The sequence below is a fragment of the Pseudophryne corroboree genome, chromosome 2 (assembly GCF_028390025.1).
Source record: "Pseudophryne corroboree isolate aPseCor3 chromosome 2, aPseCor3.hap2, whole genome shotgun sequence".
Taxonomy (NCBI): domain Eukaryota; kingdom Metazoa; phylum Chordata; class Amphibia; order Anura; family Myobatrachidae; genus Pseudophryne; species Pseudophryne corroboree.
The window spans coordinates 256,751,418-256,776,353 of record NC_086445.1 but is presented as its reverse complement, the minus strand read 5'-3'; the positions used below and the strand labels follow the sequence as shown (position 1 = coordinate 256,776,353).

General features: G+C 47.8%; 1 protein-coding gene across 2 annotated transcripts in view; it reads right to left on the bottom strand.

Annotated features, from left to right (window-relative positions):
* Positions 1-24,936, bottom strand: part of LMBR1L (limb development membrane protein 1 like) — a 183,937-nt gene that overhangs the window by 96,796 nt on the left and 62,205 nt on the right. For both annotated transcript variants that reach the window (XM_063952689.1, XM_063952690.1), the window contains exon 3: positions 21,164-21,197. In XM_063952689.1, the coding sequence (XP_063808759.1) occupies positions 21,164-21,197 (34 nt within the window). The remainder of the gene's footprint in view (positions 1-21,163; positions 21,198-24,936) is intronic.

Sequence of the window (24,936 nt, the reverse complement as noted above, 5' to 3'; positions counted from 1 at the left end):
GAACGATATCGCTCTGATGCAATATCGTCTGCAATGGGACCCGACATCGGCAAGTGCATACACACTTGCCGATGTTGGAAGCGACGTATCGAAGGCCTGGAGGGGGGTTAGGGGGCCACGCTGCATTCAGCAGCATGGCTCTCGCAGGCGATGTCGCCCGTCAGACCTTCATGCAGAATGATGACCCTGGCGCCACACTATAGCGCACAGTCAGGGAAATTGTGCATACACACTTGCAGATATCGCGAACGATGTGTCCGTATCTGGCACACTGTTCCGATATCGTTCTGGAGTGTACGCACTTTTAAAAAGCTCTCACAAATTACTGTCCCATTTACAACTCTGACCTTATCTCGCTTAACACTTCCGCCCACCCTCTTCGCTCTAATAATGAATGCCGCCTCTCCTGCCTACTGAATACTTCCTCCTATTTCCACCCCCAAGATTTTATCCGTGCTGCTCCCTACCACTGCAATTCTCTCAAACTCTCCACATAACTTGAAATGGGCTCTTAAGACTCACTTCTTCATCAAACCCAGCCATCTCTCATCCTAACGCTCTGTTCCATTCTTACAGTCTACCACTCCCCTTTAGAACTTAAGCTCTCACAAGTAGGGCACTCTTTCCTCATGTGCCTTGGGCTCCCTTACTCTTACTATCATCTAATACTTCCTTTTAACAGCACCTAACCCTTGGTTTCTATGACCCTGCTACTTATTTAAGTGTTAAGACCACTGTTGCAGTAGTGTTGTGTGTGTGTGTGTGTGTGTGTGTGTGTGTGTGTGTGTGTGTGTGTGTGTGTGTGTGTGTGTGTGTGTGTCCATCCTCACTCACTGACTCAGCACTTTTTCTCTTCCTCCTCGATATGTTAGGAAGCTGAAATTCAACATAGGTATTCTTCAGGTGGGAAAGAGGAAAACTACGTAATTAGAATTTTAATAAACCTCCCCATAGGGGATGAAAAAATAAGAATTTACTCACCGGTAATTCTATTTCTCGTAGTCCGTAGTGGATGCTGGGAACACCGTAAGGACCATGGGGAATAGCGGGCTCCGAAGGAGGCTGGGCACTCTAGAAAGATTTATGACTACCTGGTGTGCACTGGCTCCTCCCACTATGACCCTCCTCCAAGCCTCAGTTAGGACACTGTGCCCGGACGAGCAGACATAATAAGGAAGGATTTAGAATCCCGGGTAAGACTCTTACCAGCCACACCAATCACACCGTACAACTCGTGATACTATATCCAGTTTGACAGTATGAAAACAACTGAGCCTCTCAACAGATGGCTCAACAATAACCCTTCAGTTAACAATAACTATTTACAAGTATTGCAGACAATCCGCACTTGGGATGGGCGCCCAGCATCCACTACGGACTACGAGAAATAGAATTACCGGTGAGTAAATTCTTATTTTCTCTGACGTCCTAGTGGATGCTGGGAACTCCGTAAGGACCATGGGGATTATACCAAAGCTCCCAAACGGGCGGGAGAGTGCGGATGACTCTGTAGCACCGAATGAGAGAACTCCAGGTCCTCCTCAGCCAGGGTATCAAATTTGTAGAATTTTGCAAACGTGTTTGCCCCTGACCAAGTAGCTGCTCGGCAAAGTTGTAAAGCCGAGACCCCTCGGGCAGCCGCCCAAGATGAGCCCACCTTCCTTGAGGAATGGGCATTTACAGATTATGGCTGTGGTATGCCTGCCACAGAATGTGCAAGCTGAATTGTACTACAAATCCAGCGAGCAATAGACTGCTTAGAAGCAGGAGCACCCAGCTTGTTGGGTGCATACAGGATAAACAGCGAGTCAGAGTTTCTGACTCCAGCCGTCCTGGAAACATATATTTTCAGGGCCCTGACAACGTCTAGCAACTTGGAGTCCTCCAATTCACTAATAGCCGCCGGCCCCACAATAGGCTGGTTCAGGTGAAAAGCTGATACCACCTTAGGGAGAAATTGGGGACGAGTCCTCAATTCTGCCCTATCCATATGGAAAATCAGATAAGGGCTTTTACATGATAAAGCCGCCAATTCTGACACTCGCCTGGCTGAAGCCAAGGCCAATAACATGACCACTTTCCACGTGAGATATTTTAGATCCACGGTTTTTAGTGGCTCAAACCAATGTGATTTTAAGAAAAAAACTCAACACCACGTTGAGATCCCAAGGTGCCACAGGGGGCACAAACGGGGGCTGAATATGCAGCACTCCATTCACAATGTCTGAACTTCAGGTACTGAAGCTAGTTCTTTTTGAAAGAAAATCGACAGAGCCGAGATCTGTACTTTAATGGAGCCTAGATTTAGGCCCATATTCACTCCTGCTTGCAGGAAATGTAGAACTCGACCTAGTGGAAATTCCTCTGTTGGGGCCTTTTTGGCATCGCACCATGCAACATATTTCCGCCATATGCGGTGATAATGCTTTGCCGTAACATCTTTCCTGGCTTTAATAAGCGTAGGAATAACTTCTTCCGGAATACCCTTTTCCTTCAGGATCCGGCGTTCAATCGCCATGCCGTCAAACGCAGCCGCGGTAAGTCTTGGAACAGACAGGGCCCCTGCTGAAGCAGGTCCTGTCTGAGCGACAGAGGCCATGGGTCCTCTGATATCATTTCCTGAAGTTCCGGGTACCAAGCCCTTCTTGGCCAATCCGGAACCACAAGTATCGTTCTTACTCCTCGCCATCTTATTATTCTCAGTACCCTTGGTATGAGAGGCAGAGGAGGGAACACATAAACCGACTGGTACACCCACGGTGTCACTAGAGCGTCCACAGCTATCGCCTGAGGGTCCCTGACCTGGCGCAATATCTCTTTAGCTTTTTGTTGAGGCGGGACGCCATCATGTCCACCTGTGGCCCTTCCTAACGGTTTACCAACAGCAGGAAGACTTCTGGATGAAGTCCCCACTCTCCCGGGTGTAGGTCGTGTCTGCTGAGGAAGTCTGCTTCCCAGTTGTCCACTCCCGGAATGAACACTGCTGACAGTGCTAGTACGTGATTTTCCGCCCATCGGAGAATCCTTGTGGCTTCTGCCATTGCCATCCTGCTTCTTGTGCCGCCCTGTCGGTTCACATGGGCGACTGCCGTGATGTTGTCTGACTGTATCAGTACCGGCTGGTTTTGAAGCAGGGGTCTTGCCTGACTTAGGGCATTGTAAATGGCCCTCAGTTCCAGAATTTATATGTAGGGAAGTCTCCTGACTTGACCATAGGCCCTGGAAGTTTCTTCCCTGTGTGACTGCTCCCCAGCCTCGAAGGCTGGCATCCGTGGTCACCAGGACCCAGTCCTGTATGCCGAAACTGCGGCCCTCTAGAAGATGAGCACCCTGCAGCCACCACAGTAGAGACACCCTGGTCCTTGGAGACAGGGTTATCATTTGATGCATTTGAAGATGCGATCCCGACCACTTATCCAAGAGGTCCCACTGGAAGGTCCTCGCATGGAACCTGCCGAATGGAATTGCTTCGTATGAAGCCACCATTTTTCCCAGGACTCGTGTGCAACGATGCACCGATACCCTTTTTGGTTTTAGGAGGTCTCTGACTAGAGATGACAGCTCCTTGGCTTTCTCCTGCGGGAGAAACACTTTTTTCTGTTCTGTATCCAAAATCATCCCCAGGAACAGTAAGCGAGTGGAAGGAACCAGCTGTGACTTAGGAATGTTCAGAATCCAGCCATGCTGTTGTAGCACCTCCTGAGATAGTGCTACTCCGACCAGTAACTGCTCTCTGGACCTTGCCTTTATAAGGAGATCGTCCAGGTATGGGATAAATAATAAGATTTTACTTACCGATAAATCTATTTCTCGTAGTCCGTAGTGGATGCTGGGACTCCGTAAGGACCATGGGGGATAGCGGCTCCGCAGGAGACAGGGCACAAAAAAAAAGCTTAAAGATCAGGTGGTGTGCACTGGCTCCTCCCCCTATGACCCTCCTCCAAGCCTCAGTTAGGATACTGTGCCCGGACGAGCGTACATAATAAGGAAGGATATTGAATCCCGGGTAAGACTCATACCAGCCACACCAATCACACCGTACAACTTGTGATCTGAACCCAGTTAACAGTATGATAAACGCAAAGGAGCCTCTGAAAAGATGGCTCACAACAATAATAACCCGAATTTTTGTAACAATAACTATATACAAGTATTGCAGACAATCCGCACTAGGGATGGGCGCCCAGCATCCACTACGGACTACGAGAAATAGATTTATCGGTAAGTAAAATCTTATTTTCTCTGACGTCCTAGTGGATGCTGGGACTCCGTAAGGACCATGGGGATTATACCAAAGCTCCCAAACGGGCGGGAGAGTGCGGATGACTCTGCAGCACCGAATGAGAGAACTCCAGGTCCTCCTCAGCCAGGGTATCAAATTTGTAGAATTTAGCAAACGTGTTTGCCCCTGACCAAGTAGCTGCTCGGCAAAGTTGTAAAGCCGAGACCCCTCGGGCAGCCGCCCAAGATGAGCCCACTTTCCTTGTGGAATGGGCTTTTACTGATTTTGGCTGTGGCAATCCTGCCACAGAATGTGCAAGCTGAATTGTACTACAAATCAACGAGCAATCGTCTGCTTAGAAGCAGGAGCACCCAGCTTGTTAGGTGCATACAGGATAAACAGCGAGTCAGATTTTCTGACTCCAGCCGTCCTGGAAACATATATTTTCAAGGCCCTGACAACGTCAAGCAACTTAGAGTCCTCTAAGTCCCTGGTAGCCGCAGGTACCACAATAGGTTGGTTCATGTGAAATGCAGAAACCACCTTAGGTAGAAATTGAGGACGAGTCCTCAATTCCGCCCTGTCAGAATGAAAAATTAAGTAAGGGCTTTTATATGATAAAGCCGCCAATTCTGACACACGCCTGGCTGAAGCCAAGGCTAACAGCATCGACACCTTCCATGTGAGATATTTTAAGTCCACAGTGGAAAGTGGTTCAAACCAATGTGACTTTAGAAAACTCAACACCACATTGAGATCCCAAGGTGCCACTGGAGGCACAAAAGGAGGCTGTATGTGCAGCACCCCTTTTACAAATGTCTGAACTTCAGGTACTGAAGCCAGTTCTTTCTGGAAGAAAATCGACAGGGCCGAAATTTGAACCTTAATGGACCCTAATTTTAGGCCCATAGACATTCCTGTTTGCAGGAAATGAAGGAAACGACCCAGTTGAAATTCCTCTGTAGGGGCCTTCTTGGCCTCACACCACGCAACATATTTACGCCAAATGCGGTGATAATGTTTTGCGGTTACGTCCTTCCTGGCTTTGACCAGAGTAGGGATGACTTCTTCTGGAATGCCTTTTTCCCTCAGGATCCGGCGTTCAACCGCCATGCCGTCAAACGCAGCCGCGGTAAGTCTTGGAACAGACAAGGCCCCTGCAGTAGCAGGTCCTTTCTTAGAGGTAGAGGCCACGGTTCGTCCGTGAGCATCTCTTGAAGTTCCGGGTACCAAGTCCGTCTTGGCCAATCCGGAACCACGAGTATAGTTCTTACTCCTCTCCTTCTTATGATTCTCAGTACTTTTGGTATGAGAGGCAGAGGAGGGAACACATACACTGACTGGTACCCCCACGGCGTTACCAGAGCGTCCACTGCTATTGCCTGAGGGTCCCTTGACCTGGCGCAATATCTGTCCAGTTTTTTGTTTAGACGTGACGCCATCATGTCCACCTTTGGTTTTTCCCAACGGTTTACAATTAGGTGGAAGACTTCTGGGTGAAGTCCCCACTCTCCCGGGTGAAGGTCGTGTCTGCTGAGGAAGTCTGCTTCCCAGTTGTCCACTCCCGGAATGAATACTGCCGACAGTGCTATCACATGATTTTCCGCCCAGCGAAGAATCCTTGCAGCTTCTGCCATTGCCCTCCTGCTTCTCGTGCCGCCCTGTCTGTTTACGTGGGCGACTGACGTGATGTTGTCCGATTGGATCAACACCGCCTGACCCTGAAGCAGAGGTTTTGCTTGACTTAGGGCATTGTAAATGGCCCTTAGTTCCAGAATGTTTATATGAAGAGATGTTTCCATGCTTGACCACAAGCCCTGGAAATTCCTTCCCTGTGTGACTGCTCCCCAGCCTCTCAGGCTGGCATCCGTGGTTACCAGGATCCAATCCTGAATGCCAAATCTGCGGCCCTCTAGTAGATGAGCACTCTGCAGCCACCACAGGAGAGACACCCTTGTCCTTGGCGACAGGGTTATCCGCTGATGCATCTGCAGATGCGATCCGGACCATTTGTCCAGTAGATCCCACTGAAATGTTCTTGCATGGAATCTTCCGAATGGAATCGCTTCGTAAGAAGCCACCATTTTCCCCAGGACCCTCGTGCACTGATGCACTGAGACCTGTCCTGGTTTTAGGAGGTTCCTGACTAGCTCGGATAACTCCCTGGCCTTCTCCTCCGGGAGAAACACCTTCTTCTGGACTGTGTCCAGAATCATTCCTAGGAACAGTAGACGTGTCGTTGGAATCAGCTGCGATTTTGGAATATTTAGAATCCACCCGTGCTGACGTAACACTACCTGAGATAGTGCTACTCCGGCTTCTAACTGTTCCCTGGATCTTGCCCTTATCAGGAGATCGTCCAAGTAAGGGATAATTAAAATGCCTTTTCTTCGTAGAAGAATCATCATTTCGGCCATTACCTTGGTAAAGACCCGAGGTGCCGTGGACAATCCAAACGGCAGCGTCTGAAACTGATAATGACAGTTTTGTACTACAAACCTGAGGTACCCTTGGTGAGAAGGGTATATCGGGACGTGGAGATAAGCATCTTTGATGTCCAGAGACACCATATAGTCCCCTTCTTCCAGGTTCGCTATCACTGCTCTGAGTGACTCCATCTTGAATTTGAACCTTTTTATGTAAGTGTTCAAGGATTTCAGATTTAAAATTGGTCTCACCGAGCCGTCCGGCTTCGGTACCACAAACAGCGTGGAATAATACCCCTTTCCTTGTTGCAGGAGGGGTACCTTGATTATCACCTGCTGGGAATACAGCTTGTGAATGGCTTCCAAAACTGCCTCCCTGTCGGAGGGAGACTTTGGTAAAGCAGACTTCAGGAAACGACGAGGGGGAAACGCCTCGAATTCCAGTTTGTACCCCTGCGATACTACCTGTAGAATCCAGGGATCCACTTGCGAGTGAGCCCACTGCGCGTTGAAATTCTTGAGACGGGCCCCCACCATATCTGAGTCTGCTTGTAAAGCCCCAGCGTCATGCTGAAGACTTGGCAGAAGCAGGGGAGGGCTTCTGCTCCTGTGAAGCGGCTGCATGGTGCAGTCTTTTTCCTCTTCCTCTGCCCCGGGGCAGAAAAGAGTGGCCTTTTGCTCGCTTGTACTTATGGGAACGAAAGGACTGAGTTTGAAAAGACGGTGTCTTTTTCTGCTGATGTGGAGTGACCTGGGGTAAAAAGGTGGATTTTCCAGCCGTTGCCGTGGCCACCAGGTCCGATAGACCAGCCCCAAATAACTCCTCCCCTTTATACGGCAATACTTCCATGTGCCGTTTGGAATCCGCATCCCCTGACCACTGTCGCGTCCATAACGCTCTTCTGGCAGAGATGGACATAGCACTTACTCTTGATGCCAGGGTGCAAATATCCCTCTGTGCATCACGCATATATAGTAATGCATCCTTTAAATGTTCTATAGTTAACAAAATATTGTCCCTATCCAGGGTATCAATATTCTCGGTCAGGGAATCCGACCATGCGACTCCAGCACTGCACATCCAGGCTGAGGCGATTGCTGGTCGCAGTATAACACCAGTATGTGTGTATATACTTTTTAGGATATTTTCCAGCCTTCTATCAGCTGGTTCTTTGAGGGTAGCCGTATCAGGAGACGGTAACGCTACTTGTTTAGATAAACGTGTGAGCGCCTTATCTACCCTAGGGGGTGTTTCCCAACGCGCCCTAACCTCTGGCGGGAAAGGATATAATGCTAATAATTTTTTAGAAATTAGCTGTTTTTTATCGGGGGAAACCCACGCTTTTTCACACACCTCATTTATTTCCTCTGACTCAGGAAAAAATATTGGTAGTTTTTTCTCACCCTACATAATACCCTTCTTTGTGGTACTTGTAGTGTCAGAAAGGTTCAATGCCTCTTTCATTGCCGTGATCATGTAACGTGTGGCCCTACTGGACATTACGTTTGTCTCGTCACCGTCGACACTAGACTCAGTATCTGTGTCAGGGTCTGTGTCGACCCACTGAGGTAACGGGCGTTTTAGCGCCCCTGACGGTGTCTGAGACGCCTGGACAGGTACTAATTGATTTGCCGGCTGTCTCATGTCGTCAACAGTTTTTTGCAAATTGCTGACATTATCACTTAATTGTTTAAATACAATCATCCAGTCAGGTGTCGACTCCCTAGGGGGTGACATCACCAACACAGGCAACTGCTCCGCCTCCACATAATTTTCCTCCTCATACATGTCGACACACGCGTACCGACACACAGCACACACACCGGGAATGCTCTGATAGAGGACAGGACCCCACTTAGCCCTTTGGAGAGACAGAGGGAGAGTCTGCCAGCACACACCCAGCGCTATATATATATACAGGGATAACCTTATATAAGTGTTATTCCCTTATAGCTGCTGTTATTATCGTTATTTGCTGCCAAAAATGCCCCCCCTTCTCTTTTTTACCCTGATTCTGAAGCAGGACTGCAGGGGAGAGTCAGGGAGCCGTCCTTCCAGCGGAGCTGTGAGGGAAAATGGCGCTTGTGTGCTGAGGAGATAGGCTCCGCCCCTTCACGACGTCCTTATCTCCCGCTTTTTTGTGTAAAATGGCAGGGGATTAAAATACATCCATATAGCCCAGGAGCTATATGTGATGTATTCTGTTTTGCCACCTAAGGTATTCTGTTATATTGCGTCTCAGGGCGCTCCCCCCCCAGCGCCCTGCACCCTCAGTGACCGGAGTGTGAAGTGTGCTGAGAGCAATGGCGCACAGCTGCGGTGCTGTGCGCTACCTTAGACTGAAGACAGGATGTCTTCTGCCGCCGATTTCACCGGACCTCTTCGTCTCTTCTGGCTCTGTAAGGGGGACGGCGGCGCGGCTCCGGTGACCCATCCAGGCTGAACCTGTGATCGTCCCTCTGGAGCTAGTGTCCAGTAGCCTAAGAAACCCGATCCACTCTGCACTCAGGTGAGTCCGTTTCTTCTCCCCTTAGTCCCACGATGCAGTGAGCCTGTTGCCAGCAGGACTCACTGAAAATAAAAAAACCTAAACTTTTATTCTAAGCAGCTCAGGAGAGCCACCTAGATTGCACCCTTCTCGGCCGGGCACAAAAATCTAACTGAGGCTTGGAGGAGGGTCATAGGGGGAGGAGCCAGTGCACACCACCTGATCTTTAAGCTTTTATTTTGTGCCCTGTCTCCTGCGGAGCCGCTATCCCCCATGGTCCTTACGGAGTCCCAGCATCCACTAGGACGTCAGAGAAAAAAACTCCCTTTTTTTGAAGGAGTATCATCATTTCTGCCATTACCTAGGTAAACACCCTCGGTGCCGTGGACAGTCCAAACGGTAGTGTCTGGAATTGGTAATGGCAATCCTGTACCACAATCTGAGGTACTCCTGGTGAGGAAGGTAAATAGGGACATGCAGGTAAGCATCCTTGATGTCCAGGGATACCATGTAATCCCCCTCGTCCAGGCTTGCAATAACTGCCCTGAGCGATTCCATCTTGAATTTTGTTATGTAAGTGTTCAAGGATTTCCATTTTAAAATGGGTCTCACCGAACCGGCTGGTTTCGGTACCACAAACAGTGTGGAATAGTAACCCCGTCCTTGTTGAAGTAGGGGCACCTTGACTATCACCTGCTGGGAATACAGCTTGTGAATTGCCTCTAGTACAGCCTCCCTGCCTGAGGGAGTTGTCGGCAAGGCAGATTTGAGTAAACGGCGGGGGGGGAGACGCCTCGACTTCCAGCTTGTACCCCTGAGATACTACTTGAAGGATCCAGGGATCCACCTGTGAGCGAGCCCACTGATCGCTGAAATTTTTGAGGCGGCCCCCCACCGTACCTGGCTACGCCTGTGGAGCCCCCGCGTCATGCGGTGGACTCAGAGGAAGCAGGGGAAGAATTTTGATTCTGGGAACTGGCTGCTGGTGCAGCTTTTTCCCTCTTCCCTCGTTTGACCCGCCTGCTTTTTTGAAGCCGAAAGGACTGTACCTGATAATACAGTGCTTTTCTTAGGCTGTGAGGAAACCTGAGGTAAAATATTTTCATCCCAGCTGTTGCTGTGGATACGAGGTCCCAGAGACCATCCCCAACCAATTCCTCACCCTTATAAGGCTCTATGTGCCTTTTAAAGTCAGCATCACCTGTCCAGTGTCGGGTCTCCAATACCCTCCTGACAGAATGGACATTGCAATAATTCAGGATGCCAGCCGGCAAAATATTCCTCTGTGCATCCCTCATATATAAGACGACGTCTTCTGTTCGCAAAATAGTATCCCTGTTTGAAAGGGGTACAGACCACGCTGCAGCAGTCTGCAGGTCTCAGTCTAGTACCTGAGTGTGTAAATACAGACTTCAGGATAGCCTCCTGCTATTTATCAGCAGGTACCTTCAAAGTGGCCGTATCCTAAGACGGCAGTGCCACCTTGACAAACGTGTGAGCGCCTTATCCACCCTAGGGGATATCTCCCAGCGTAACTAATCCTCTGGCGGGAAAGGGTACGCCATCAGTAACTTGTTAGAAATTACCAGTTTCTTATCGGGGAAACCCACGCTTTTTCACACTTCATTCACTCATTTGATGGGGGAACAAAACACTGCCTGCTTTTTCTCCCCACACATCAAACCCTTTGTTTTTAGTGGTACTTGGGTTAATGTCAGAAATGTGTAACACATTTTATATTGCCGGGATCATGTAACGGATGTTCCTAGTGGATTGTGTATATGTCTCAACCTCGTCGACACTGGAGTCAGACTCCGTGTCGACATCTGTGTCTGCCATCTGAGGGAGCGTTGATGGCCTTTTATACGTCTGGGCAGGCGCGGGCTGAGAAGCCGGCTGTCCCATAGCTGTTACGTCATCCAGCCTTTTATGTAAGGAGTTGACACTGTCGGTTAATACCTTCCACCTATCCATCCACTCTGGTGTCGGCCCACAGGGGCGACATCTCATTTATCGGCATCTGCTCCGCCTCCACATAAGTCTCCTCATCAAACATGTCGACACAGCCGTACCGACACACCGCACACACACAAGGAATGCTCCAATGAGGACAGGACCCACAAAAGCCCTTTGGGGGGACAGAGTGAGAGTATGCCAGCACACACCAGAGCGCTATATAATGCAGGGACTAACTGAGTTATGTTCCCTATAGCTGCTTTTATATAATTTATACTGCGCCTAAATTTAGTGCCCCCCCTCTCTGTTTTTACCCTGTTCTGTAGTGTAGACTGCAGGGGAGAGCCAGGGAGCTTCCTTCCAGCGGATCTGTGAAGGAGAAATGGCGCCAGTGTGCTGTGGGAGATAGCTCCGCCCCTTTTCCGCGGACTATTCTCCCGCTTTTTTCTGGATTCTGGCAGGGGTATTTTCCACATATATAGCCTCTGGGGCTATATATTGTGGTATTTTTGCCAGCCAAGGTGTTATTATTGCTTCTCAGGGCGCCCCCCCCCAGCGCCCTGCACCCTCAGTGACCGGAGTGTGAAGTGTGTATGAGGAGCAATGGCGCACAGCTGCAGTGCTGTGCGCTACCTTGGTGAAGACTGATGTCTTCTGCTGCCGATTTTCCGGACCTCTTCTTGCTTCTGGCTCTGTAAGGGGGACGGCGGCGCGGCTCCGGGACCGAACACCAAGGACTGGGCCTGCGGTCGATCCCTCTGGAGCTAATGGTGTCCAGTAGCCTAAGAAGCCCAATCCGGCTGCAAGCAGGCGAGTTCGCTTCTTCTCCCCTTAGTCCCTCGCTGCAGTGAGCCTGTTGCCAGCAGGTCTCACTGAAAATAAAAAACCTAAGTCTATACTTTCTTTCTAAGGGCTCAGGAGAGCCCCTAGTGTGCATCCAACCTCGGCCGGGCACAAGATCTAACTGAGGCTTGGAGGAGGGTCATAGTGGGAGGAGCCAGTGCACACCAGGTAGTCATAAATCTTTCTAGAGTGCCCAGCCTCCTTCGGAGCCCGCTATTCCCCATGGTCCTTACGGAGTTCCCAGCATCCACTAGGACGTCAGAGAAAGGGGGTTGACATAATGACGTCATTACAGATGCTTGGCTTGCGTTGCGTGAACGATAACGACCAAATAGACAATCAGATCAAAATTTGGATTGCACCTCCTGTGTGTAGAATTTCATAAACTCCAAAAATGGTCCGGTCACCTTTTACCGTATCTGCTATGGGTGCTCTTTGGGTAATGCCAAGAACCATCTCCTATATAATAGCCCAGATCTGCGACTCTGTGACTGTGTGTATAACGCTGGGCATGGCTAGGAGCTCTCATTGGGTTAGCAGCAGGTCTTTCACACCCAGTCCACAGCTGATTGGGCGAGAAACGCCCTCCCACACAGGTTACATCCAATGGGAGGCTCTACTCTTTGGCTGCTGTGTGTTCCCAGAGCAGGATTAACAATGGGGCTGATGGAGCTGCAGCTCCAGGCCCAATCCCTAAAATAGGCCCACTGCATCTGCAGGAACATACCCTCCAACAATTTACACATAAAAATTGGTACAAATTCGAAAAGGGGGCATGGTCACGGGTTAACCTTTTCCTATACTTTCAGTGGAAGTTTGGAAAGCCAAAAATCGGTACAGACCAAAAAAAAAAAAAAGGCACCTGCCAAAAAGGTACAGTTGAGTTGGAGGGTATACCACTGCACCTGCAGCAAGTCTCTACGCAGTAGCTAGGGAAAACAAAAAATCCTTTCACTGCAGCGTCCTATGTCCCACTGCCAGTCCGTCTGCCCCCTCCGGCATCAACAATCCCCACTCCCTAGCCACTGCGCAGGTGGAACAAAAGCTGCTGCGGCATCGGTGTGTATGAAAGTGGCGCAGCGGAAGGCTTTCATAGCCCTCCCTGCGCCGCATACTCTCTGAGCCCCGAAGTCTCCTCATTGCGTGATGTCACAGAAATGCCTCCCCGCCACAGCAGTGCCCAGATCCCCAGAGGCCCTGACTCCGCAACACAGCACCTGGGCTGCTGGCCTGGAAGCCCCAAGATGGCTAATGTAACAGATAGAGTGGGTGAAATCGCGGAGGGTAATGTCTGAACGCTGAATCAATGTAAAAGGTGACAGTGCTGTGCAGTGAGTGTGCAGTGTTACTGACACTGCACAGCACTCACCTTTTACATTGATTCAGCGACCCAGTTCTGCCAGCCAGTCACTATTGTTCGCGTCGGTGTCCCAACGTTCCACATTACAGGGAAGTACACTAAATAAACTACTGCTCCCAGCAGCCCTTAGCGCCGAAGCATTCCGGCACTTAGGGCTACTGGGAGCTGTAGTTTATTGAGTGCGTCTTCCCTGTAATGCGACGCGTTGGGACACCGGCGCTAACAATAGTGACTGGCTGCTTGGCTGCTGTGCAAGTCTCCGGGAGAGCCACTTCCAAAAGGGAGGACAGCAGCTTAGCTGCTTCCAGGAGGAGAAGCATTAGCCGCCCCTCCCCCACCCACGGCATCCCCACAACCGCTCCTCCCACACCTGCGGTGGTTCCGGACCCCCTTCCCCACTCGTGGCACCCCTACAACCACCGCTCCCCCACCCGCTGCACCCCCAGTCCCCCCCCATCCACGTCTCCCCCGCACCCACCACTCCACCCAACCACAGCACCTACTAGGTGATTCATCAGGTCCTGCGTGCGCTGTTCATGCCGTTGCAAGGAGCTACGACCCCTTAACTATTGCACGTCCTTTGACCGTGCAATATTTAACCACTCACACAATTATGACTGGAGGTAATACTCCATATAATTAAAATATTGCAAAGGGCGTAGAAGGGTTAAGCCCCTTACGACAGTGTGAAGAATCACCTAGTGGATTAATATTTACTTATATTAAGACGTCTCAAATTGACATCTCTAGATTTACCAAATTTTTAACACTCATTTATATTTACAACCGTGAAAATCAGAAACTCCCGTGCGAAGAACAGGTAGAACAGCTAGTAAACCATATACTTGTCCTGCAATGTCTTGTAATTGAAGTCACTGTTTTCTTGTATGCCCATTGGTTTATGTACTTTGTTAGGCGCTGCAGAACCCTTGTAGCGCCATAAAAATCAAGGATAATATTTAACTTTTATTTGTATTACCCTTTCTACAGTACATCACAACTGAATATATGTTATGAAATCATATCGTGAGTCACCTTTTTATACAATTTGGGTTTATGGATAAATATTTATAAATTTAGGAAGAGGTCTAAAGGCCCATACACACTTGACGATGCACACATCGTTAACGACCGTCATTAACGACTTCCCTTGAACTTCCCTTGAACAGCTGAGCAAACGACATGAGCATACACACTACCAACGACCAAAGACGAAAGATGAAAGACCAAAGACCAAAGACGAAAGACCAAAGACGAAAGACCAAAGACGAAAGACCATAGACCATTCATCATTAAAGCATTCAAGCTGAACAGTTTATTAAAATAATGAGCTGGTGAACAGTGGCTTGGTCGTTGGTCTTTCACACCATACACATTCAACGACGTCTCTGGTCGGTAACGACCATAGTGGAAATTGAGCATACATGCTCCACAGATGAACGATGGACGTTAACGTCCCGCGGGGCCGCGCATCGTTGGTCGTTGGATGCATACACACTTGACGATATAATGAACGACGTCGTTCATGAGGGCTGAAATGAACGACATCGTTCATTTTATCGTCAAGTGTGTATGGGCCTTTAATTCTAGATCTATCTTTTACCATATTATTTTAAAGGGCAATACAAAATATAACATTTTAATATTACAATCATTTCAATTCACAAGTGTGTCCTACAGGAGTCTTCTCGCTCTTGTTCATGTCTTTTGCAAAATAGTACGCTTTGTTTGATACTGGGGGAATATGTTCTGTGCACTCAATAAGAGAGCAACTAATGCTTAAATGCATTCAGTTCTGCATTAGGGCCATAATGTATTTAGGTGAATAATAGTTTTCAATGGGTGGTTGAACGCGCTATATTATTTAATAAATTGTTTTCATTGCCAATACTTTTTTTTTTCAAATTTCTTTTTAAAAATGTAGAACTGTGGTAGAGGGAAAACTGCTCTAAGAGTTTTTGAAGGCAGCTGATATGTATAAACATAAATCTACTTATATATTTTGGATCCTAGGAGTCCCTCTTTTTAACATGCAGATTGCAACGCTCCCCTCCCCACCACTGAGGGGGATGGGGGGGGGACAACTACTGCCTCAATTTTTGCTATAGTTTTGTTTCTAAAATTGGATCACACCTTTTATTATCAACAGCGTGCCAAAAATAAGAATTTACTTACCGATAATTCTATTTCTCGGAGTCCGTAGTGGATGCTGGGGTTCCTGAAAGGACCATGGGGAATAGCGGCTCCGCAGGAGACAGGGCACAAAAGTAAAGCTTTCCGATCAGGTGGTGTGCACTGGCTCCTCCCCCTATGACCCTCCTCCAAGCCAGTTAGGTACTGTGCCCGGACGAGCGTACACAATAAGGGAGGAATTTTGAATCCCGGGTAAGACTCATACCAGCCACACCAATCACACCGTACAACTTGTGATCTAAACCCAGTTAACAGTATGATAACAGCGGAGCCTCCGAAAAGATGGCTCACAACAATAATAACCCGATTTTTGTAACTATGTACAAGTATTGCAGATAATCCGCACTTGGGATGGGCGCCCAGCATCCACTACGGACTCCGAGAAATAGAATTATCGGTAAGTAAATTCTTATTTTCTCTATCGTCCTAGTGGATGCTGGGGTTCCTGAAAGGACCATGGGGATTATACCAAAGCTCCCAAACGGGCGGGAGAGTGCGGATGACTCTGCAGCACCGAATGAGAGAACTCCAGGTCCTCCTTAGCCAGGGTATCAAATTTGTAGGATTTTACAAACGTGTTTGCCCCTGACTAAATAACCGCTCGGCAAAGTTGTAAAGCCGAGACCCCTCGGGCAGCCGCCCAAGATGAGCCCACCTTCCTTGTGGAATGGGCATTTACATATTTTGGTTGTGGCAGGCCTGCCACAGAATGTGCAAGCTGAATTGTATTACACATCCAACTAGCAATAGTCTGCTTAAAAGCAAGAGCACCCAGTTTGTTGGGTGCATACAGGATAACAGCAAGTCAGTTTTCCTGACTCCAGCCGTCCTGGAACCTATATTTTCAGGGCCCTGACAACATCTAGCAACTTGGAGTCCTCCAAGTCCCTAGTAGGTGCAAGGCACCACAATAAGCTGGTTCAGGTGAAACACTGACACCACCTTAGGGAGAGAACTGGGGACGAGTCCGCAGCTCTGCCCTGTCCGAATGGACAAACAAATATGGGCTTTTTTGAGAAAAAAACCACCAATTTGACACTCGCCTGGTCCAGGCCAGGGCCAAGAACATGGTCACTTTTCATGTGAGATGCTTCAAATCCACAGATTTGACTGGTTTTAAACCAATGTGATTTGAAGAATCCCAGAACTACGTTGAGATCCCACAGTGCCACTGGAGGCACAAAAGAGGGTTGTATATGCAATACTCCCTTGACAAAGTTCTGGACTTCAGGAACTGAAGCCAATTCTTTCTGGAAGAAAATTGACAGGGCCGAAATTTGAACCTTAATGGACCCCAATTTGAGGCCCATAGACACTCCTGTTTGCAGGAAATGCAGGAATCGACCGAGTTGAAATTTCTTTGTGGGGCCTTCCTGGCCTCACACCACGCAACATATTTTCGCCACATGTGGTGATAATGTTGTGCGGTCACCTCCTTTCTGGCTTTGACCAGGGTAGGAATGACCTCTTCCGGAATGCCTTTTTCCCTTAGGATCCGGCGTTCCACCGCCATGCCAACAAACGCAGCTGCGGTAAGTCTTGGAACAGACATGGTACTTGCTGAAGCAAGTCCCTTCTTAGCGGCAGAGGCCATAAGACCTCTGTAAACATCTCTTGAAGTTCCGGGTACCAAGTCCTTCTTGGCCAATCCGGAGCCATGAGTATAGTTCTTACTCCTCTACGTCTTATAATTCTCAGCACCTTAGGTATGAGAAGCAGAGGAGGGAACACATACACCGACTGGTACACCCACGGTGTTACCAGAACGTCCACAGCTATTGCCTGAGGGTCTCTTGACCTGGCGCAATACCTGTCCCGTTTTTTGTTCAGACGGGACGCCATCATGTCCACCTTTGGTATTTCCCAACGGTTTACAATCATGTGGAAAAAACTTCCCGATGAAGTTTCCACTCTCCCGGGTGGAGGTCGTGCCTGCTGAGGAAGTCTGCTTCCCAGTTTCCATTCCCGGGATGAAACACTGCTGACAGTGCTATCACATGATTTTCCGCCCAGCGAAAAGTCCTTGCAGTTTTTGCCATTGCCCTCCTGCTTCTTGTGTCGCCCTGTCTGTTTACGTGGGCGACTGCCGTGATGTTTTTCCCACTGGATCAATACCGGCTGACCTTGAAGCAGAGGTCTTGCTAAGCTTAGAGCATTATAAATTTACCCTTAGCTCCAGTATATTTATGTGGAGAAAAGTCTCCAGACTTGATCACACTCCCTGGAAATTTTTTCCTTGTGTGACTGCTCCCCAGCCTCTCGGGCTGGGCTCCGTGGTCACCAGCATCCAATCCTGAATGCCGAATCTGCGGCCCTCTAGAAGATGAGCACTCTATAACCACCACAGGAGAGACACCCTTGTCCTTGGATATAGGGTTATCCGCTGATGCATCTGAAGATGCGATCCGGACCATTTGTCCAGCAGATCCCACTGAAAAGTTCTTGCGTGAAATCTGCCGAATGGAATTGCTTCGTAGGAAGCCACCATTTTCTACCAGGACCCTTGTGCAATGATGCACTGTTTTTAGGAGGTTCCTGACTAGCTCGGATAACTCCCTGGCTTTCTCTTTCGGGAGAAACACCTTTTTCTGGACTGTGTCCAGAATCATCCCTAGGCACAGCAGACGTGTCGTCGGGATCAGCTGCGATTTTGGAATATTTAGAATCCACCCGTGCTGTTGTAGCAGTATCCGAGATAGTGCTACTCCTACCTCCAACTGTTCCCTGGACTATGCCCTTATCAGGAGATCGTCCAAGTAAGGGATAATTAAGACGCCTTTTCTTCGAAGAAGAATCATCATTTCGGCCATTACCTTAGTAAAGACCCGGGGTGCCGTGGACAATCCAAACGGCAGCGTCTGAAACTGATAGTGACAGTTCTGCACCACGAACCTGAGGTACCCTTAGTGAGAAGGGCAAATTTGGGACATAGAGGTAAGCATCCCTGATGTCCCGGGACACTATATAGTCCCCTTCTTCCTGTTCGTTATCACTGCTCTGAGTGACTCCATCTTGATTTGAACCTTTGTAAGTGTTCAAAAAAATTTTTTTTTTTAGATTTAGAATAAGTCTCACCTAGCCTTCTGGCTTCAGTACCACAATATAGTGTGGAATAATACCCCTTTTCTTGTAGTAGGAGGGGTAATTTAATTATCACCTGCTGGGAATACAGCTTGTGAATTTTTTCCCATACTGCCTCCTTGTCGGAGGGAGACCTTGGTAAAGCAGACTTCAGGAGCCTGCGAAGGGGAAACGTCTCGACATTCCAATCTGTACCCCTGGGATACTACTTGTAGGATCCAGGGGTCCTGTACGGTCTCAGCGCCATGCTGAGAACTTGTCAGAAGCGGTGGAACGCTTCTGTTCCTGGGAATGGGCTGCCTGCTGCAGTCTTCTTCCCTTTCCTCTATCCCTGGGCAGATATGATCTTATAGGGACGAAAGGACTGAGGCTGAAAAGACGGTGTCTTTTTCTGCAGAGATGTGACTTAGGGTAAAAACGGTGGATTTTCCAGCAGTTGCCGTGGCCACCAGGTCCGATGGACCGACCCCAAATAACTCCTCTTCCTTTATACGGCAATACACCTTTGTGCCGTTTGGAATCTGCATCACCTGACCACCGTCGTGTCCATAACATCTTCTGGCAGTTATGGACATCGCATTTACTCTTGATGCCAGAGTGCAAATATCCCTCTGTGCATCTCGCATATATAGAAATGCATCCTTTAAATGCTCTATAGTCAATAAAATACTGTCCCTGTCAAGGGTATCAATATTTTTAGTCAGGGAATCCGACCAAGCCACCCCAGCTCTGCACATCCAGGCTGAGGCGATCGCTGGTCGCAGTATAACACCAGTATGTGTGTATATACTTTTTATGATATTTTCCAGCCTCCTGTCAGCTGGTCCTTGAGGACGGCCCTATCTATAGACGGTACCGCCACTTGTTTTGATAAGCGTGTGAGCGCCTTATCCACCCTAAGGGGTGTTTCCCAACGCGCCCTAACTTCTGGCGGGAAAGGGTATACCGCCCATAATTTTCTATCGGGGGGAACCCACGCATCATCACACACTTTATTTAATTTATCTGATTCAGGAAAAACTATGGTAGTTTTTTCACATCCCACATAATACCCTCTTTTGTGGTACTTGTAGTATCAGAAATATGTAACACCTCCTTCATTGCCTTTAACGTGTGGCCCTAATAAGGAATACGTTTGTTTATTCACCGTCGACACTGGATTCAGTGTCCCTGTCTGTGTCTGTGTCGACCGACTAAAGTAAACGGGCGTTTTAAAACCCCTGACGGTGTTTTTGAGACGTCTGGACCGGTACTAATTGTTTGTCGGCCGTCTCATGTCGTCAACCGACCTTGCAGCGTGTTGACATTATCACGTAATTCCCTAAATAAGCCATCCATTCCGGTGTCGACTCCCTAGAGAGTGACATCACCATTACAGGCAATTGCTCCGCCTCCTCACCAACATCGTCCTCCTACATGTCGACACACACGTACCGACACACAGCACACACACAGGGAATGCTCTGATATAGGACAGGACCCACTAGCCCTTTGGAGAGACAGAGGGAGAGTTTGCCAGCACACACCAAAAACGCTATAATTATATAGGGACAACCTTATATAAGTGTTTTCCCTTATAGCATCTTTTTTATATATTTCTAACGCCAAATTAGTGCCCCCCCTCTCTGTTTTAACCCTGTTTCTGTAGTGCAGTGCAGGGGAGAGCCTGGGAGCCTTCCCTCCAGCCTTTCTGTGAGGGAAAATGGCGCTGTGTGCTGAGGAGATAGGCCCCGCCCCTTTTTCGGCGGCCTCGTCTCCCGCTCTTAACGGATTCTGGCAGGGGTTAAATACCTCACATATAGCCTCCGGAGGCTATATGTGAGGTATTTTTAGCCAAAATAGGTTTTCATTTGCCTCCCAGGGCGCCCCCCTCCCAGCGCCCTGCACCCTCAGTGACTGCCGTGTGAAGTGTGCTGAGAGGAAAATGGCGCACAGCTGCAGTGCTGTGCGCTACCTTTAGAAGACTGAGGAGTCTTCTGCCGCCGATTCTGGACCTCTTCTTATTTCAGCATCTGCAAGGGGGCCGGCGGCAAGGCTCCGGTGACCATCCAGGCTGTACCTGTGATCGTCCCTCTGGAGCTGATGTCCAGTAGCCAAGAAGCCAATCCATCCTGCACGCAGGTGAGTTCACTTCTTCTCCCCTAAGTCCCTCGTTGCAGTGATCCTGTTGCCAGCAGGACTCACTGTAAAATAAAAAACCTAAGCTAAACTTTTCTAAGCAGCTCTTTAGGAGAGCCACCTAGATTGCACCCTTCTCGGCCGGGCACAAAAATCTAACTGGCTTGGAGGAGGGTCATAGGGGGAGGAGCCAGTGCACACCACCTGATCGGAAAGCTTTACTTTTGTGCCCTGTCTCCTGCGGAGCCGCTATTCCCCATGGTCCTTTCAGGAACCCCAGCATCCACTAGGACGATAGAGAAATATACACAGATGAGTCTTGAAAAATGGCAGCCCTTTATTAAACCACACAGACACCAGGTTAGTAAATATTTGATCAGAGTTAAAGCATTTCACATTAGTTGTTAAGGCTGGAAGGTTCTGTTAAAGTACATGTTTAACACTTCAATCTCAAAGAAAAGAAAAAAGTACTTACGCAATTCTGTTAACAGCGGCATCTTCAACATCGACTGAAAAAGATAGAAAAATAGCGCTGATTAGTTGTAAGGAAGAACTGACATCACAGATGCAGCTAAATTCTGTTTTTGACAGTCCAGGTAGCCAGATGCTTTTGAATTACCTAGTGATGTTGAATTAGGCATTACAAAAAAAGTAAATTTCATAGGCAAAACGACCCAAAATAATTAAATAGGTTAATTTCATTTAAACACAACATCCCTTCTAGACAGTAAAGCCATGAAGTACATGCAGATCACAAGAATTCACCAGTACAGGAGCTCTAGATGTTTACAGTCCAAATTCTGGAAATAGGTAACAACTTAAACCCAAGCAGTGCTGTATCTGTGTAACACAGGCACTGATTGGACAGTGACTGTTACAAAATGACACATGGCTGTTGGAAGTTTGTGTGTGTTGAAGGGTTACTGCACCAGAAGGTGTGAATTCTCCTAAATAGTGGGAATCCCAAAAAATGTTAGTTTACATGTTACTATACTTTAAGTATTAATATTACTGTGATAACTCCAATTTCTATAAATAAAGATATTTATTTATTTTTTGTTTAAACTGCAAATATATAACTTGCCAATTGAACACTATGCAATACTGTTTTGGTGTAGCTGCCTAGTGTCCTATTTATAGTAAAGTCCTGAGTGCATGGGCCATCCATTTGTCAACAGGTAGCAATAATCCAAATAAACCAGATACCTGCATCCACAAACCCAAGTTACAGGGCACTGAAATGAAATCTGACAGATCTAGCCCACTGCTTATCTATATATAGCACTGCTGCAGAGGCCTGAAAGTAGAACATAATATTACACCAGCATAGGGGGAGGAAGGAAAACTCAGATTTGGATGCAGTAAGAATAGTTCAGGCAGTTACTAGCCATGGCATGGCTGCTTTGAATACAAGAATTATTGTGAAAATGATGTCGATCCAATACAGAATAAATATAATAAGAAGGAAGAATGCTCAGACATTGAATTAGGTACAATTTTAGTGACACAGTGTAAGCAATCTGGGAGTAGGAAATGTGGACTGGGAAAGAACAATGGTAATCTTATTTAAGTAGCTATTCTATACCCATTCATAAGGTTAATGATTAGAGCACAGATTCCTAAAGGTCTTTTCTAGTGTCCAGGTTAAGTGAATGTGGACGCAAGGCTATGTGTGATCTGTAAAGAATACTGTAAGGGCCCAGCAGGTCAGGGTACAGATGCCAATAAAGATTCCAGAGAAAGATGATCACGCGTCGTCCTGTGTCAGGGACTTTGGTACGCCTCTAATCCTCAGATTGCTTCTCCTCGTCTATTCTCAAGGCCTTCGCATCTGTCAGAGCGGATGATCATTTAGCTATGGAGGTAGCAGATATCACAGTCTGGATTGAATTAATGTTAATTTAACAAACTGTGTCGACCACAGGTTCTCAAACTCGGTCCTCAGGACCCGACACGGTGCATGTTTTGCAGGTCTCCTCACAGAATCACAAGTGACATAATTAACTCCACCTGTGGACCTTTTAAAATGTGTCAGTGATTAATTAATACACCTGTGTCCCTGCTGGGTTACCTGCAAAACATGCACTGTGTGGGGTCCTGAGGACAGAGTTTGAGAACCACTGCTCTAGACCATAAGTCTGCAAACTTGGTCATCATTACCCCACACAGTGCATGTTTTGCAGGCCTCCTCACAGAATCGCAAGTGAAATAATTAACTCCACCTACGGACCTTTGAAAATGTGTCTGAGTAAATTAATACACCTGTGCACCTCCTGGGTTACCTGCAAAACATGCACTGTGTGGGGTAATGAGGACCGAGTTTACAGACCTATGCTCTAGAGTCTAGACCCTTGGTCCATGTACTTTAATGCCAAATACTGAATAACCATCTGGTTGCAGTTGATATGACTACTTCAACAGATATAGCAGGTTGGTGGGAGTAGTCAGACTCAGGTGGTAAGATGACCTGCACAGCTCAACCTTTCTTGAGTGCTTATTTAGGGGTTTATTCCGAGTTGATCGCACGTTGCAACTTTTTGCAGCCCGTGCGATCAACTTGACACCACCTACGGGGGGAGTGTTTTTTTGCATAGCAAGGCTGTGATCACTTGTGCAGCCCTGCTATGCAAAAAAAGTTTTGTGCAGAACAAGACCAGGGTAAGAGTTACTTCCCCTGTGCGATTAATCCAGCGTTGAAGGTCCCGGAAATTGACGTCCGACATCCGCCCTCCAAACCCCGGGACACACCTGCGTTTGCCGCACCACTCCCAGAAAACAAGTCAGTTGACGCCCCGGAACGCCTTCCTCCTGTCAATCTTCTTGCGATCGTGGCAGTGATCGCTTTCTTCGTTCTGCTTGTCGTTACCCAGCGACAGTCATCGCTGGGCAACGACGCGGCCGACACGCATGCGCAGAACAGACCCGTTCGCAATGCTGCGAAAAACAGCAGCGTGCGAACGGGTCGGAATGACCCCCTTAGCCTTCTGTGAAGGGCTTATTGGCAATCTGTGCATATAAGTATCCTACTACCTGTACCTCTATAGATACAAGTAATATGAATGTGGCATAACTGAATAGGCTGGGAAATTGCTCAATGTCCAAGCAACTTTCACTAATGACTCTAGGCCACAATCTTCATGAATATTTAAATTTGTACCAATTTCTTTCTTTTCATATTAGTGAATTGCAGAAAGGGTTTGGAATATTTATCTGTATTTGACATGGCGTTCAATGCTTTATGGATGAGTGCCGAAAAAGCCTACGTCAATCTTCTTCAAATAAGTGCAACAACAAACTGAAGAAGGTGTTGGGGGTTCAATCATTTTTTCAAAGCCCTACATCGTACGGAATTATGACGCATAGTATTAAACTATCTGCACTTTACAAGCTTTAGCAATGCACTATGTAACCCTTAGGAAATAGCTATGAAACTGCACATATTAACGCAGCATATTTGGTAGACAGTAGAGGTGATCTAGAAAACAGCACAGTATACATGTTACAGAGGTTCTGTTGTGGATCATACTGCCATTTCTATGGAAAAAAGGCATAGATGCTGCATTTTTAGTAGGATGATCCAATGTGTGCAAACTGAACAGTGTGTAAAATATTGATGATTCGGGTGTTTAGCATACAGGAAAGTAATGAAGCAGGTCAGATGCTTTCTGTATAACTGTCACGAGCCGCTGCGGACCGCGACTCCGACAGGGTCTGGTCGTTGCTAAGCGACCAGATGCTTGTGAGCTTCCGCTCTCCAGCCGCCACTTCCTTGCTTGTAGCTCCCCGGCTGCCAGCTCCCTAGCAACCAGGGATGCTGGCGGAAGGTGGTTTGCACTGCTCCTGTGTGCAGTGGGGCAGCTGCACGCAGTTTATTATTTAGGGAGGCTTGGCTGTTCCTGGCAGCCTATTGGCTTATGCCTATTTTATACTCTGTTCCTGCCACCCTCTCCGTGCTGGTCATAGTAACTAGTTGCAGCGGGAGCCCTTGTCTCTTGAAGCTATTCTAGTCTGTTGATATCTCCCCGTTCTTGTCTGTGTCTAAGTTCTGGCAGCGTTCCTGTGTCCAGCCCAGGTTTTGCATTATAGTTTAAAGTGGTAATTAGTGCAAAATATTTTTATTTTCTTTATACTTATTTCTCTGCTTTACACTTGTGCACTAGTAGATAATAGTTCTTAATTGTTCCTCTTTTTCTGGAGGTAATCCCCTGTTTTGGGACACCCCATGCGTATTGTCTCTGTTATTTCTCT